The sequence below is a fragment of the Xyrauchen texanus genome, chromosome 7 (genome assembly GCF_025860055.1).
Source record: "Xyrauchen texanus isolate HMW12.3.18 chromosome 7, RBS_HiC_50CHRs, whole genome shotgun sequence".
Taxonomy (NCBI): Eukaryota; Metazoa; Chordata; class Actinopteri; order Cypriniformes; family Catostomidae; genus Xyrauchen; species Xyrauchen texanus.
This window is the reverse complement of record NC_068282.1, coordinates 34,551,794-34,567,688: the sequence shown is the minus strand read 5'-3', so window position 1 is coordinate 34,567,688 and position 15,895 is coordinate 34,551,794. Positions and strand designations below refer to the sequence as shown.

Genomic DNA, 15,895 nt, shown 5'->3' with positions numbered 1-15,895 from the left:
TAGTGATACTGAGAAACTTTAATAGTCAGTAAAATGAAAATATAGGCAAAATGTAAAGTTGCCTAAATGTTGGATGACACATCCGGGCCTATCTAAATCTATGCTAACATATAAACAATACTGAGAAAAAGTGATGTGATTCAGGTGTTTTTTTTTTTTAAATAATTTATAGTAAAAATTTTCTAGGCTACATGATTCGTGTAAATCTGAATAATTGATTTTTGTTTAAAATTCTGCCTTACCAGGTATGGTTTCAAATTGTTAACCTAAGGTTGAAATACCTAAGGTTGTTAGACAATCAAAACAATTTCGAATTAGCTTACTTATCAAAATGTATAAATCAGCCTATGTAAATTGTTAAAGATAAAAACACACTGCCTGGCCAAACAAAAAGTTGCTGTTTGGATTTGGAAATAAGCAGATACTTATGAACCTATGATTGGATCATTGTTGCAGTGAATAATGTTTCAGCTGGTAACAATTATTTTAACCCTAACTGATGCAGTGTGCGGCTTCTTCATTTCCTAGGGAGCATAAGATTGGACTGGAGCAATGGAAAAAGGTTAATTGAGTACAGATTTACCCCTATTCCGAAGCGATGGGCAGGTCAGGGTAAGAAGCACCCGTTATGTATGTTGCCCACTGTACAAGCCTCTGGAGGCAGTGTTATAATCTGGGTTTGCTTTAGTTGATCAGGTCTAGGCTCAGCAATGTTATGCTGACTACCTGAATGTACTGAATGACCAGTTTATCCCATCAATGGATTTTTTCTTCCTTGATGCATGGGCATATTCCAGGATGACAATGCCAAGATTCATCAGACTCAGATTGTGAAAAAGTGGTTCAGTGAGCATGAGGAACCATTTTCACACATGAATTGGCCACCACAGAGTCCTAACATTAAGCCCATTGAAAGTCTTTGGGATGTGCTGGAGAAGACTTTACGGAGTGGTTCGATATCAATACAAGATCTTGGCAAATGAATGCAACTCTGGACGAAAATATGTTGTGATATTGCATAAGGTTGTTGAAACAATTTCACGATAAATGCATGCCATAATCATGTAGCGTGGCCACATAAGGGGAGGTTTTATATCTGGTTCAATTACTCAAAACTAATTATGTTTGTCATTTTTGCCTATTTGTTATATTGCTTTCCCCTGTATTTCTGTTAATCCCTCAGCTGTTGTGTGTTATTCCCCGATCTCTGTTCACGCGAGATCTTCGCGTGAATTCATCTACGTGTTTTCCTGCCACGTAAACAGGAACTAACTTTCAGTTGCTATTTAAAGAACCGCTATGCCGGTTGTCAGCGCTCATTTGCGAGTACGCACATCATCAAACTTCACTCATTCACAAATTGGATTACGCTGGTGACTGACCTGGAAGCGCTGAGACGCCGTTCCTCCTGGAGGTTATTCGTTTGGCTCGCAGCCAGGATTACCTTTTATCAGAGGACATTGTTCTGCCATCATTTCATCACTTCATCACTTGGTCGTGCTCACGGACTATACAAACACCCGGTGAGGCTGATCTGGACACTGTAAATAACTCTGTGCACTCTGGACTTCACTTTTACATGTATATACACCTTGTTTGTTATTGTTGTAAATATTGTTTATGTGGTAAATACACTTGGTTTATTGGTATTTCATCAGTGTGGATATATTTATTTTCTCCACTCCATTACCTATCAATAGAAACGGTACGGAAGATCCCATAATAGTGTGATACTCAACTTTAGTATTGGAGAGTGTTACATAGTGGTGGCCCGTACGGGGAACGAACCCGCGACCTTGGCGTTATCAGCACCATTTCTTTTTCATCATCATCATCATCATCATCATCATCAGAATTATATAAAGAACTCAAAACAGATGCTATTTCATCTGTAGGGTTCCGTCTGGTAACAAACGGGCCCGCAGTGAAATCAGCATCCTCAGTCTCAACCGAGCTACACCTTAACTCATTCACATCAGTCTCAATTTCATCAGTATTTACATTCATTCTTCCTCCATTTGCTTGTGTCATGTCTTCCATATTAATGAACACAAAAAACACTATCAATAAATAGAAACAGCACGTCCCCGTGCTGGCTCGATGATATGGTCCCGTAGCATTTGTTCCACTTGTGCATCTACCAATCTTCTGATTCAAAAAAAAGATTATTGATGCACAAGTGGAACAAATGCTACGGGACTATATCATCGAGCCTTCTTTCTCTCCCTGGTCATCACCTGTAGTCCTGGTCCCCAAACCTGATGGTTCCTACAGGTTCTGTGTGGACTATAGGAGACTGAATAGTAAGACCGTACCTGACGCTTATCCAATGCCAATCATTCATGATATCTTAGAATCCATGGAAGGCGCCTCCTGGTTCAGCACATTGGATTTGCAGTCAGGGTACTGGCAGGTTGAAATGGAGGAAGCCAGTAAAGCCAAAACAGCCTTCATCACCTCCCAAGGACTATTCCAATTCTGCTCCATGCCATATGGATTACGGAATGCCGCTGCCACCTTCCAGAGGCTGATGGAGAGGGTCCTAGCAGAGTTGAGAGGGAAGTTTTGCTTAGTCTACATTGATGACATCATAATCTATTCAAGGTCTTTATCAGAACATGTCCAACACCTGAACACCATTCTACAGAGACTAAACCAAGCTTCACTTACACTAAATATGAAGAAGTGTCACTTCTTTAAGAAGCAGCTGAAGTTTCTTGGACATATAGTCTCAGAGAAAGGGGTGGAGGTCGACCCTGAAAAGACCCGAGCGGTAGCTGAATATCCTCCTCCCAAAGACATTAAAGCCCTCCAACGCTTCTTGGGATTAGCCGGTGGTACCACAAGTTCATTCCCCATTTTGCCCACATCACAGCTCCCTTAAACAATCTAAAAAAGAAAGGAGTTAAGTGGGATTGGACTCCTGAGTGCCAAACCAGCCTTGAAAACATCAAACAGCTGTTACAAGACCCACCTGTATTGATGCAGCCTGACCTCAATCAACCGTTCCAGGTTCATACAGACGCCAGTGATGTGGGCTTAGGAGCCATCATTACCCAGCACACTCCAGAGGGGAACGGGTAATAGCTTACGCATCACCGAACATTGCGTGGACCTGAACTGAATTATTCTACGGCTGAAAAAGAGTGTCTGGCGGTGGTCTGGGCAGTGGAAAAGTGGAAACATTACCTGGAAGGAAGACACTTTGACATCTATAGTGACCATGCTGCCTTAACTTGGGCCTTCAACAGTCCTAAAACCTCCTCTCGGCTGACCCGGTGGACTCTTCGGTTGCAGCAATTCATCTTCCAAGTACATCACAGAAGAGGATGTCTGAACCTGGGACCTGATGCCTTGTCACGAGTCTGTGAAGCTCCTGAAAGTGAAGGTGTGCCCTGTCTAGCCATAATACAACCAAAATGTGCCTCTGACATACCCCACACGTTACAGGAAATCTCACAAGCACAAAGTCATGACAATACGGTGTCTCTCCTCCAACTGGCCCAAAAAACCAGAAAGGTTCAGGAAAACCAAATTACCTTTGAGGTCCACCAGGGGGTGCTATATCGCCGAAGTTCCTGTCAAGAACAATGGAAATAAATTCCAACTGGTTGTTCCTCAGGCATTAATTCCTGGTTTCTTGCACTACGTACATGATAACCCACTGGGAGGACATCTGGGACGACTAAAAACACTGCTGAGGCTCTTGGAGGTGGCGTGGTGGCCAACTGTCCGTAAGGATGTCTGGGAGTACGTAAAAGGATGTGAAACATGTCAAAAATACAAACATGACAATACAAAACCCAGCGGTTTCTTACAGCATACACAAATGACAGAACCAGGTCACACTTGGGGGATGGATTTCATGGGACCTTTCCCGACCAGTAAGAAACGAAACGCTTACTGGTGTTTGGGGATTATTACACCAAATGGGTAGTGTTGTTTCCCCTTCGAGACAGTAAGACCCCTAAGATTGTCAAAATTCTCAGGGAAGAGATCTTTACCCGATGGGGGGTCCCAGAATATCTCATCTCGGACAGGGGGGCCCAATTCACCTCCAATGTGCTTGCTGAGCTCTGCAAATCCTGGGGAAGTATTCAGAAACTCACAACCAGTTATCACCCTCAGACAAACCTGACGGAGAGAATTAACAGGACGTTAAAAACAATGATTGCGTCCTATGTGGGACAACATCATGAGAGATGGGACCAGTGGTTGCCTGAATTAAGGTTTGCCATCAACACCGCACATCAGGAAACTACAGGTAGAGCACCTGCTGAATTAATGATGGGCAGACAGCTACATGGTCCACTGGAGAGGTTAATCTGCAAAAACCCCACACCTGACCAAACCTCATATAATATAGTTGAAAGACAGACCATCATGGCAGAGGAGGTAAAGCACCGAGTAGGTGTGCAACAATCTAGACAAGCTAGATACTACAATGCCCGACGGAAAGATGCGCAGTTCCAGCCGGGAGATCTAGTCTGGGTTAGAACTCACCCTCTCTCGTCTGCCTCGAATAAATACTCTGCTAAGCTAGCGCCCAAATGGGAGGGTCCAGCTGAAGTATTAAAAAAAATGGGGCCAATAAATTACACCGTTCGCAGGGGAGACCCATGTAAAACAGACATTATAAATGTGGTTAACTTGAAACGCTGGTACGGACGATCTCCTCCTATGCCGAAGGCTGGGGGGGGGGATCTATGTAGCGTGGCCACATAAGGGGAGGTTTTATATCTGGTTCAATTACTCAAAACTAATTATGTTTGTCATTTTTGCCTATTTGTTATATTGCTTTCCCCTGTATTTCTGTTAATCCCTCAGCTGTTGTGTGTTATTCCCCGATCTCTGTTCACGCGAGATCTTCGCGTGAATTCATCTACGTGTTTTCCTGCCACGTAAACAGGAACTAACTTTCAGTTGCTATTTAAAGAACCGCTATGCTGGTTGTCAGCGCTCATTTGCGAGTACGCACATCATCAAACTTCACTCATTCACAAATTGGATTACGCTGGTGACTGACCTGGAAGCGCAGAGACGCCGTTCCTCCTGGAGGTTATTCGTTTGGCTCGCAGCCAGGATTACCTTTTATCAGAGGACATTGTTCTGCCATCATTTCATCACTTGGTCGTGCTCACGGACTATACAAACACCCGGTGAGGCTGATCTGGACACTGTAAATAACTCTGTGCACTCTGGACTTCACTTTTACATGTATATACACCTTGTTTGTTATTGTTGTAAATATTGTTTATGTGGTAAATACACTTGGTTTATTGGTATTTCATCAGTGTGGATATATTTATTTTCTCCACTCCGTTACCTATCAATAGAAACGGTACGGAAGATCCCATAATAGTGTGATACTCAACTTTAGTATTGGAGAGTGTTACAATCAAAGCTAAAGGCGGTCCAATTAAATATTAGAGTATGCAACTTTTTTTTTGGCCAGGTACTGTACATTTAGTAAATCATTATAATAAGTCTTCACACTGTAGCACTCATACACGGGTGTCATCATATGTGACAGTATTATTGCCAAATTTTCACTCCAAGGTGCTTAAGTGCTTACTACCAGCTAAAAGCATGTTTTTGTTTTTTCAATTATGGGTTTGTTTATGGTAGCGAATTGTCACTGCATTATATATGTATATTAGGGATGCACGATATGTCAATATTGAACATTGTCAAGTGGAATACAAAAAGATATCACTGAAATAAGTGTCTTAAGGTATCTCACTGGTCACTATGACCGCACTAGACTATGAGAAAATCTAACAAATGGTCCACGGTCACATTCTTTGATCAGGAGTTGTTGAAACGGCTCATTCAGCTTAAATGCTATATTCAGATTCTAACAGTTGGCAGTTGAGTGCACTTTTTTGCTTAAGTTGTTTTAAACTGTGGAGGGTGGGGTTTTCGGAAGAGTAGGTGTCTATTTCAGCGGCTCTTCTCTGAAGTTCCCTAACAGCTAAAATTAAAGCTAACAGCACCTTTTATGACTGCTTGCACAGTCACTTCTGCGTTTAGCCCCAGGGACTACAGTGACAGCTGGCGTAGACCAGAAACCCTGTGTTCCTATGCTGAAAAACAACTTCAAGGTGATTTTGGAGAAATTACTAGTTGTTTAAATGTTTTTGCGGATGACGGTGGAGGATATTTATCTTACAGTTGGTGCTTCATCCAGTCAGAAGAATTTTTTTTTTTATATATAATTATTTCAATTAAAAACTAAGTGTTGCCTCTAACTAATTTGTGGCACTTAGAGGAATACTGGCTATTATAAGAAATTAACTTTCCACACTCCTTGTGAATTCCTGATCCATCTTGAAACATCCTGGCCTAGAGCATCTCCTAATCGCATAATTTATGACATCTACTTTTCATCTACAACATCACTAAAATATTTAAAGAAATAGTCCAATTTCAGTACAAGCTCTGGACATTTTATTCTGAAAATATACAGAGGGAAAATACTGTGTGGACATGATTAATTCTCCAAGAAAAAAAAAAAGAGTGTAAAACCTCAACTGAATAATGGATTGTGTCCCCTTAACATGAATCACGTGTGTTGTAGTATGTTGTAGCATTAACTTGTAAATCGCTGGATTTAAATATAAGTTAAACACCTGGCACACAGAGGAAGCCTCGCACAACATGACAGCAACACTCAACCATTCTGCAAAGTTTTAAGTTTCTGCAAATGTGTTTATTCATTTTTTAAAGGTGCATCGCCTGAAGTCTGTAGACAATCTATTCGTTGTTGTTCAAGAATATGATAACTACCAGTTCAAGGACACAAAGGTATGTGTGATTTTAGTATAGTTATGCTAATCTGTTTTTAAAAATTATAATGGCTACTGTAGGCGCTTAAGTGTTTTCATGGATTTAATGGATTGATTGTTTAATGGATTGATTTACTGAATAATGCTTTTCAATAAAACTTGCATAAAATGTAAACAGTATTGTAGTACACTGTGTTCTAACCAGCCACGACAAGCGACAGTGACATTGTGTTGATTGTTACTGTAGGTTTCTATTTCTGTGGCGTAGCGCTGGGTAACCCCATCTGTTGTGAACTCTCATTTGGCAAAATCCTTCCCATAACAGTATATTAAAGCTGGCATCTCACTAGCTGGTTCAAAACAGCTTGATTTATTTTTTTTAACCGAGGGTGTCACACCAACTGACTGTATTGATAAGATCTTGCTGTCTTCAGGTGGAGGTCAGCTCACATGGCGATTCACAATAGAGGAGAGGTTACAGAAATAATGACTGGCTCTGACATTTTTCTCTGATGCCCTATTTGTGACGTGGATCTCACCAAAATAACATGAGTACTGCGTGAATACAAAACGTTGTAATAGACAGTATTAGGATGTAATTCATAGAGTGACCTTACCCATTTGATATGGCTGATTGCGTATTTATCCTTTTGAGGTTTGCCTTAGAAAGGGTATGTCCATATGCAACTTCAGTGAGAATAAGAAATAATTTTAACATATACAGACTGTCCCGCTTGACTAGTTTGTAATTTTTGTATTTTATTAGTAATTTAAGCGTAGTAGATCCCCACAGCATCACGCAGCCTTGTCACTTGAAATTTATCGTGTTGCGTCTGGATGGAAACGGTGTAATACAAAAAACAAAAAGAGCGTCATAAGAACAGTCTCGAATATAGAGATGCTCCATTATATGCTGATGTGAAGGGTCTGTCTGTATACAGGATGTATTTTTTTTTGCTGATGTGAAGGGTCTGTCTGTATACAGGATGTATTTTTTTTTTAACAGGAGGAAGTGGAATTGGAGCTGCAAGAGCTGGCAAACAGGCTGCCTTGGACAAATGCCTTAGAAGCCTGGAAGTTGAACAACTCGATAAAGAAGAAGAAAGGACGTCAGAAAAAAACGAACTCCACAAAATTAGATAATTGTGGCATTGTTGACACCAAATGTACTCATACTGTCACATTAGACCCAGAGAGCCTCTGGGTAGATCTTGACGATCTTCAGGTGAGCGAGAACCAAAGAGATGTCCCTCATTCAGAAAATGGCCCACAGGAAGAAAAGCTTTCTGAAATCGTGGGATTTGGTCTGGATTCGGAGGCCATGCCTTTAAAGTTTCGAGTGACATGCAGCCGAGCTGGAGACAAACACTGCTTCACCTCGAATGATGCTGCACGAGACTTTGGAGGAGCAATACAAGAGCTCTTTCATTGGAAAGCAGATATGACCAAATTTGATGTTGAGGTAAGGTTCAGAAATTGTGCAACACAACTTTGCCCTTCTGTTTCTCATTACCACAGCAAACATTTTGGAAAGTATATAGACCTGCTTTGCATTGAGATTTCATTCTTTGAGCAATGTCATAGGCTTAATCTCATATTTTGGTGTGAGATGTCTAGAGTTGGGTAATGTCAAAAATATATTCAGAGCTTTCGCTGCATGCAAATTGAGTGACTCATTTTAGCATTTCAAACCACACTCGGGGGTACAAATCCTTGAGACTAAGAATTGTTCTAATGACGATGAAACAAATACGTGCGGGCCTGGGTAGCTCAGCGAGTATCGACACTGACTACCACTCCTGGAGTCCTGAGTTCAAATCCAGGGCGTGGATTTTAATAGAAGAATACATTTAATTGCTTTTATAAAATTATAAGCTTTTGCAGCACATTACTGCCTTTAACCCTTTAAAAATTGGCCCCATTCACTTCTATTGTAAGTGCCTCACTGTAACAAGTTTATTTTGGTGTGAGATGTCTGAAGTTGGGTAAAGTCAAAAATATATTCAGAGCTTAATTAGCATGCAAAACAAGCAACTGTCCTTTTGGATCTTTTTAGAGCTTATTGACCATGACATCTATTTTAGTTTATTTACATTAGATCTATAGGCGTATTATTTTAGCCTTACTGTATTATAAATATTATTTAATATATTTTGTCTTGCCCTATTTATATAGGATAAATTAGTTTTAATCTGGTAAATTTTACATTTCTTATGTTTACATCTCAGACTCCATCATAAATCTGTTAACATTACCACATTTTAGTCATGTTATAAATTCCCCATATTTTTATATCCGCTGCACATCCAACAAATTTAGAACTCTTTAGCTGAAATACACTGCCTTGCCAAACAAAAAGTCACTGTTTGGATTTAAATAAGCAGATACTTAAAGAGTCTATGATTGGATAATTATTGAAGTGATTCATATATTTTAGCTGGCAACAATTATTTTAACCCTAATTGATGCAGTGTGTAGCATATAATTTCTTTACAATGTTGGAAGACGTATCCCGTGGAAAAGATGTTACGGTGTTCCAGAAGGGGCAAATTATTGGCCTGCATCAAGCAAAGAAAACAACTATGGAGATTGCTGAATTCACTGGAATTAGGTTATGAACTGTCAAACGCATTATTGAAACCTGAAGGGAAAGTGGTGAACCATCAGCTTCGCAGAAGAAATGTGGTTGGAAAAAAATCTTAAATGATTGTTATCTGACGTCACATTGTAAAAATAAAATTACAGTAGAACTCACAGCTATTTTTAAAAGTGAAAGTAAATGCATTTCCAATCACACAATGCAGTGAGAACTTACATGATTGGGACTAAACAGCTGTGTGGCCACACTTGTTAGTGAGGCTAATCAGAAAAAAACACCTTCAATTTGCTAGGGAGCATAAAGATTGGACTGTGGAGCAAAGGAAAAAGGTAATGTGGTCTTATGAGTCCAAATGTACCCTATTCCAAAGCAATGGGTGTGTCAGGGTAGTAAGGGAAGCAATCATTTTCACACAAGAATTGGCCTTCACAGAGTCCTGACCTCAACTCCATTGAAAGTCTTGGGATGTGCTAGAGAAGACTTTATGGAGTGTTTAAATCTCCCATCAGTATATCAACTTAACATTGATCTACTTAGTAGCATGACTTAATTAAACGGTTAATACATTTTTGAGTAAATAATACACAGAAATCGCACTCAGGGGGCTGCAAGCATTTTGTGGAAGCATGGAAAGCTGGCGGTACTGAGATTTGGGGCATCATTTTGAGCACCCATTAGGAAAAAACAACCTGTTCTTATATGGAATTATTTTCTTGTTGGTTACGCTACTGGTTGTTTGACGTGAACATCATATGAAACTATTTTATTCTTTTTTCCTTTTGAGTTTTATGCAGTTTAATGGCATTAATTGTGAGCATTAACCCCATTGTATAATTCTACAACTACTACACAAACTAGCACACACACACACACACACACAGGTTAGCACACAAGGCATGAACTTTGAAGCACCGAAAATTTACAGAATACCGACAGTATATGGAATTTAGTAGACCTTGTCTTCAACAAACATTCATTTCATTCATTTAAACCCCGCACATTCATTTTAAATGGGGTTGTGAAACTTAATGCACCAGTTTAGTGAGAATCTGGAGGTAATGTACTTGCGTTGTCTTGGTTCATTGGAAGGGAGATTCTTAGGTTGCGCTGACAGTCTGCAGGTCTTGTTTTAGATGTATGGAGCCAGAAATATGCCAAAACAATTTGAATTGTGTAAATTTGAATTATAGACTTTTGAATTTGAATTATAAGTGTGATTTTGCCAAATTAAATATTACGTTGTATTTTAAATGGGTTTGAATTTGATTTTTTTTAAAACTCCAATCATGGACATTTCATATTTAACCAAATTGAAGAATAATTTTTTTATGGCACAATTTTATAAATATGTATTTTCAAACAGCAAATGTTTGGTTCTGAATGCAGCTTGATCTTTGACTCACTTTCTGTAGATCTGAATTTCTGGGGTTTGAATTTTAGAATATTGAATTTGGTGTTCTGAATTTCTTCATCTTGATAACTTGAAGCTGTATTTTTTAAAACATGATATTTACAGTGTAAGAATTCAGAACCAAAAATGTGCTGTTTGAAAATACACATTTATTAAATTGGAGTTTAAAAAATTCAAATTCAGACCTATTTAAAATACAACGTTATATTTCATTTGGCAAAATCACACTTATAATTCATATTTCTGGCTCTATAGATGGAGTAATGTAAAAAGACTCCAGATGAAGAAACTGACTCAAAACTGAAAAAACAAAAGACTAATTTGGTTCTTTAGGGCGTACTTCAAAAGTACTAATAGGATTGTTAGTGGAACAAGGAACCAGAATCTTTAAGACTAATCCGATTCAGGGGCCGGATTCACAAAAATGTCCTTAAGATAAAGTTCTTAGGATAGATTATAAGGCCTTGTTCAGACTGACACTAAAAATCTGATTGTTTGCATATCCGGACTGTATCCAGATAAGTTTTTGATAGTCTGGACAGCAAAAAAACACTTGAAATCAGATTTTTCAGAATCTGATTCAAACCACATCGGGAGGTGGTTTCAAATGCGATTGAAATCTGATTTTCTTCAGATGCATCTCAGACCGGACGCTCTGGCTGCTCAATTCGGATTTCAAATGGTTTTTTGCATCTCTTTTAACGTGACACACAACGATGATGTCAAAAATTGGTGACTGCAGCATGGAGCATCACAATATTTACCAGTCTCCAACACACTAAAAATCTGATTTGCCTGTAGTCTGAACATAGCCTATGAAGTTCATAAAACTAAGTGCAATTCTTGAAAAATTCTTAAGTTCTCAGATATTATCTTAAGAGCATCTTAATTTTTTCCTTAAGAATAAAAAAAACATTGTTTGATAAATCTTTAACTTAAAAAAAAAAAAGCACCTCATGATAATATTTTTGAATATGAAGTGCAGGAGGAGGAGGAGGAGGAGGAGGAGAATTTAGTTGCTGCTAAACATTTGATAACTTTAATTTGACGTGGAGGAAAATAAATAAAAACTTTAGTAGACAAGAGGTTCTTGTTGAGAATTACTGCAAGGATAGTTATTTTTTGGGAAGCTTGATAATTACATCACATTGGAAATTAAGAGGCGAATAAATGGGAAAGGGTGGCGGAGGCTGTATCTGCTGTGGCCAATTCTGATAGGGATGTGGATGGGGTGAAAAAAGTCTCAGCTTTCTAATGTTCTAATTATTATGTTTCTATGAACTCTAAAGATTGCGGAGAAAGAGAATTATATGCAAGCGCTTCCGTTTGAATTGGCATGATTGGTCACTGCATTAAGGATAACATTTATTGTTTGATTTGGTGATAACATTTACATGGTTTGAAAGATGAAAATAAAAATGTCATTAATCACAAGTCAGAAATGTTTTTGTCAAATTACATTTCTACATAAAGCAGCCCATTGAGACTTAAGACTCAACATAATAAAACACGTCACATTTAAAACCAGTACAATTAAACATCTTACCTTTTAGAATTTAAGACAACTGTGAGGTTATCCTTACTTTAAGATGTTATTTATGAAGATAAAATTTGACAACATATTCATTTGTAAGTTTTTTCTTAAGTTAGAATTTAAGAAGAAAATGATAGTTAAGAAGAATTTTGTAAATCCGGCCCCTGAATCGTTAATTCCTTACAATTCCCACTCTAAATTAATTCCTCCTACATATGTAGCAACACATATACAGTGTATCAACTTCACCTACCTTTGACTTAGTTTATAATATTTCCTGTTACACCGTAATGTTTGGGCTGTATTATTGTTGTTGTGTCGACAACCAAGGCAAACTCTTTATAAGGTCATTGGTTAATGAAGAGTTTTTTTTTTACCTGTTGTGGCAAAAAATTATTAACCAACCATTATCACTGCGTAAGAGACACTCTGAATCAAACAGTCTTTTAAAAGAATGTATTCTTGCAAGAAGGACCCAGTCATTACACAGGAATTACTCTGTGCCATGAGTGAGACCCTGAAGGGGAGGGCTGACTTGTTTTTTTATACCTCTTTTCCCCAAGGTCTCCAACAGAAGCAGATCCTCCCCCTCTGCATTCCTCAGTCACAGGGGCATTCCCTTGCAATGACTGTTACTGATCAATTAGTATAAAGATTTCTACAACATACCCTAGTCTACCTTTTTTAAAAGTGTGAAGTAGTTCCTAAACAGTCCAATATAGTGTTGTATGAAGTAATGCAAATACACTGATCAGCCACAACTTTAAAACCACCTTCCTAATATTATGTAGGTCCCACTCATACCGCCAAAACAGTGCCAACCCACATCTCTGAATAGCATTCTGAGATGATATTCTTTCCACAATTGTGCAGAGCTGTTATCTGAGTTACCGTAGACTTTGTCTGTTCGAACCAGTCTGGCCATTTTCAATTGACCCCTCATCAACAAGGCATTTACCTCCACAGAACTGCCCCTCAGTGGATGTTTTTTATTTTTGGCACCATTTGGAGTAAATTCTAGAGACTGTTGTGCGTGAAAATCCCAGGAGATCAGCAGTTTCAGAAATGCTCAAACCAGCCCATCTGGCACCAACAGTCATGCCACGCTCCAAATCATTGAGATCACATTTTCCCCATTCTGATGGTTGATGTGAATATTAACTGAAGACCCATATCTGCTTGAGTTTAAGCACTGCACTGCAGTCACCCAATTGGCTTATTAGACAATCGCATGGCTGCAGTTGGTGCCAGATGGGCTGGTTTGAGCATTTCTGTAATTTCTGATCTCCTTTCACACAACAGTCTCTAGAATTTACTCAGAATTGTGAGAAAAACAAAAAACATCTAGTAAGGGGCAGTTCTGCGGATGGAAACGCCTTGTTGATGAGAGAGATGAACAGAGAATGGCCAGACTGGTTCGAAATAACAAAGTCTATGGTAACTCTGATAACCACTCTGTACAATTGTGGTGAGTAGAATAGCATCTCAGAACACAATATTAGGCAGGTGGTTTTAATGTTGTGGCTAATTGGTGTATACTAAACATTTTAAATCAGAACAAAAGAAGGGACTGTAATGTCATTGTTTCTCTGTTAATTACCAGGTGCTGTTGAATATCCACAATAATGAAGTTGTAATTGGTATTGCTCTCACAGAGGAGAGTCTGCATAGGAGGAACATCACTCACTTTGGCCCCACAACTCTACGGTCTACACTGGCTTATGGTATGCTTAGGTAAGCTACAGTTGTGTAAAAAATTGCTTGCAATCATTACAGTATATTAAAAAAAAGTCCATATTTAGTAGTCTGAGTCAAACTCCTGATAGATCATCTGATTGTCCCCTTATTAATGACCATCTCACTTCAGTAACTCAGTTCATATCAAGTTTATTGTTGTTAATGAAGACAAAGATGAAAACTAGCAGTCAAATAATATTTTCGTTAAAGGAGCTGTAAGCTATTCATTTATAAAAAAAAATCATGAAAAGGTGTTCCTACTCCTTGAAAAATATTAATGAAATAAGTGCCCTTAGATATCTTACTGGTCTCTGTGACAACTTTAGACGTTATAAACATCAAACAAAAATGTGTCTGTGGTCCACGGACAATGATGCTTTCTGCCTGTCAATCATTTTGTGCGTTCTCATAGTGTTGCAAATTATTGAGGCATAATGCATTTTTATGCCATGTTGTTCATAACAGTTGTCAGTTGAGGGTTTTTAACAACCATTTCTGCTGATTTTAATGTAGCTCATTTTGGTATCTTTGGAGTTCTGGGTTTTGGAAAGAGGGGGCGTGGTTAATCCAATGGCTCAGTCTCATGGAAGTAGAATGGTTTTTAACGCTTTCCCGGTCCGACGTGCCGAACTCGACCCACGGTGTGTTTCAGAGGTTTATGTTTTTGAAAGATAAAACTCCAAAAAAAAAAAAGTAAACATAATACATATATTTGGAAAGCTGAGATACTCGTGATTCGAACGATGTAAACCTTTTTAAGATACAATCACAACAGCAGGTACAATCTATATCTTTGTCAGACCACCAACATATAAACAACCAAAAACAAAATTTAGGCAACTCACCTATGAAGCCTCATAGTAGTCCACTGAGCCATAACTTCCCGACAAAAGCGGTGTTGTTTCATTGTCAAATGTCCAAACGATCAAATCAAGTAAAATGTTTAGTCCAAATCACATTATTACATCAATAAATATCCACAGACTCTTGTTGCATCATTTCAAAGCACCTGGCAGCTGTGCCTAATCTTTCACATATTATCGGTAATAACTTCAGTTCAGATGTAAACATTTCCTATATCCGGTATCAAAATGGAAGCACGCACTCTGACCTTTCGATTGACACCTCATTTGACCCAATAGGAGCTTCCATGTCCTATCCAAAGCCTTCAATACCCAACCACAGTCTGTGTCGAATGTAAGGGCATACCCACATTCCTTTGTTTACTGATCAAACCAATTACATCGAAGAGTGGAAATGACTGACGCATCGTATAGCCAATGAAATTCTGAAAACAGTGATATGCGGCTTTAGTGGATTGATTAGAGCACGATTCTGTTATGCGTGTGTGTAAGCAGCCTCGAAGTTTACCGACAGTTTTACGCCTCAGCGCATAAAGCCATTGGAGAACTGTTTTGGAACTGTTTACACATTTGGCGATTTAAATATGGTGAAACGGACGCGAAAAACAGGATTTTCACCCCAGGATGTGATATAAGAAGGCATTCATTGTCAAAATTCTGAGTTTGGAGATGAAATTTCTGAAAACAATACGGATGATTTGGAGGCAGAGGAAATATGGAGAGATGAGACATGGCTCTGGACAAGTAAGTGTTTTCTTGTGTTTTATAACATATATTACTGTATATTCCGCATAAATAAGCTTTAGTTTGAATAATGAACACATTTTGTAATTACCCTTTGTCGTGTGTTTCCTCAGTGAGTGTTTGAACCGTTTGTGCGTGTTTTTTGTATTTGTATGTGCGTGTGTGAGGTTTTAGTTCATTGTTTGTTTCAGATCTATTGACATGCTATATAGATGTTTT

At 38.6% G+C, this 15,895-nt stretch overlaps 1 protein-coding gene across 1 annotated transcript in view; it reads left to right on the top strand.

Annotated features, from left to right (window-relative positions):
• thumpd3 (THUMP domain containing 3) overlaps window positions 1-15,895 on the top strand; it is an 85,867-nt gene that overhangs the window by 15,798 nt on the left and 54,174 nt on the right. Inside the window, exons 3-5 of the mRNA XM_052131152.1 lie at window positions 6,730-6,807; window positions 7,795-8,250; window positions 13,936-14,066. Coding sequence (XP_051987112.1) covers window positions 6,730-6,807; window positions 7,795-8,250; window positions 13,936-14,066 — 665 coding nt within the window. The remainder of the gene's footprint in view (window positions 1-6,729; window positions 6,808-7,794; window positions 8,251-13,935; window positions 14,067-15,895) is intronic.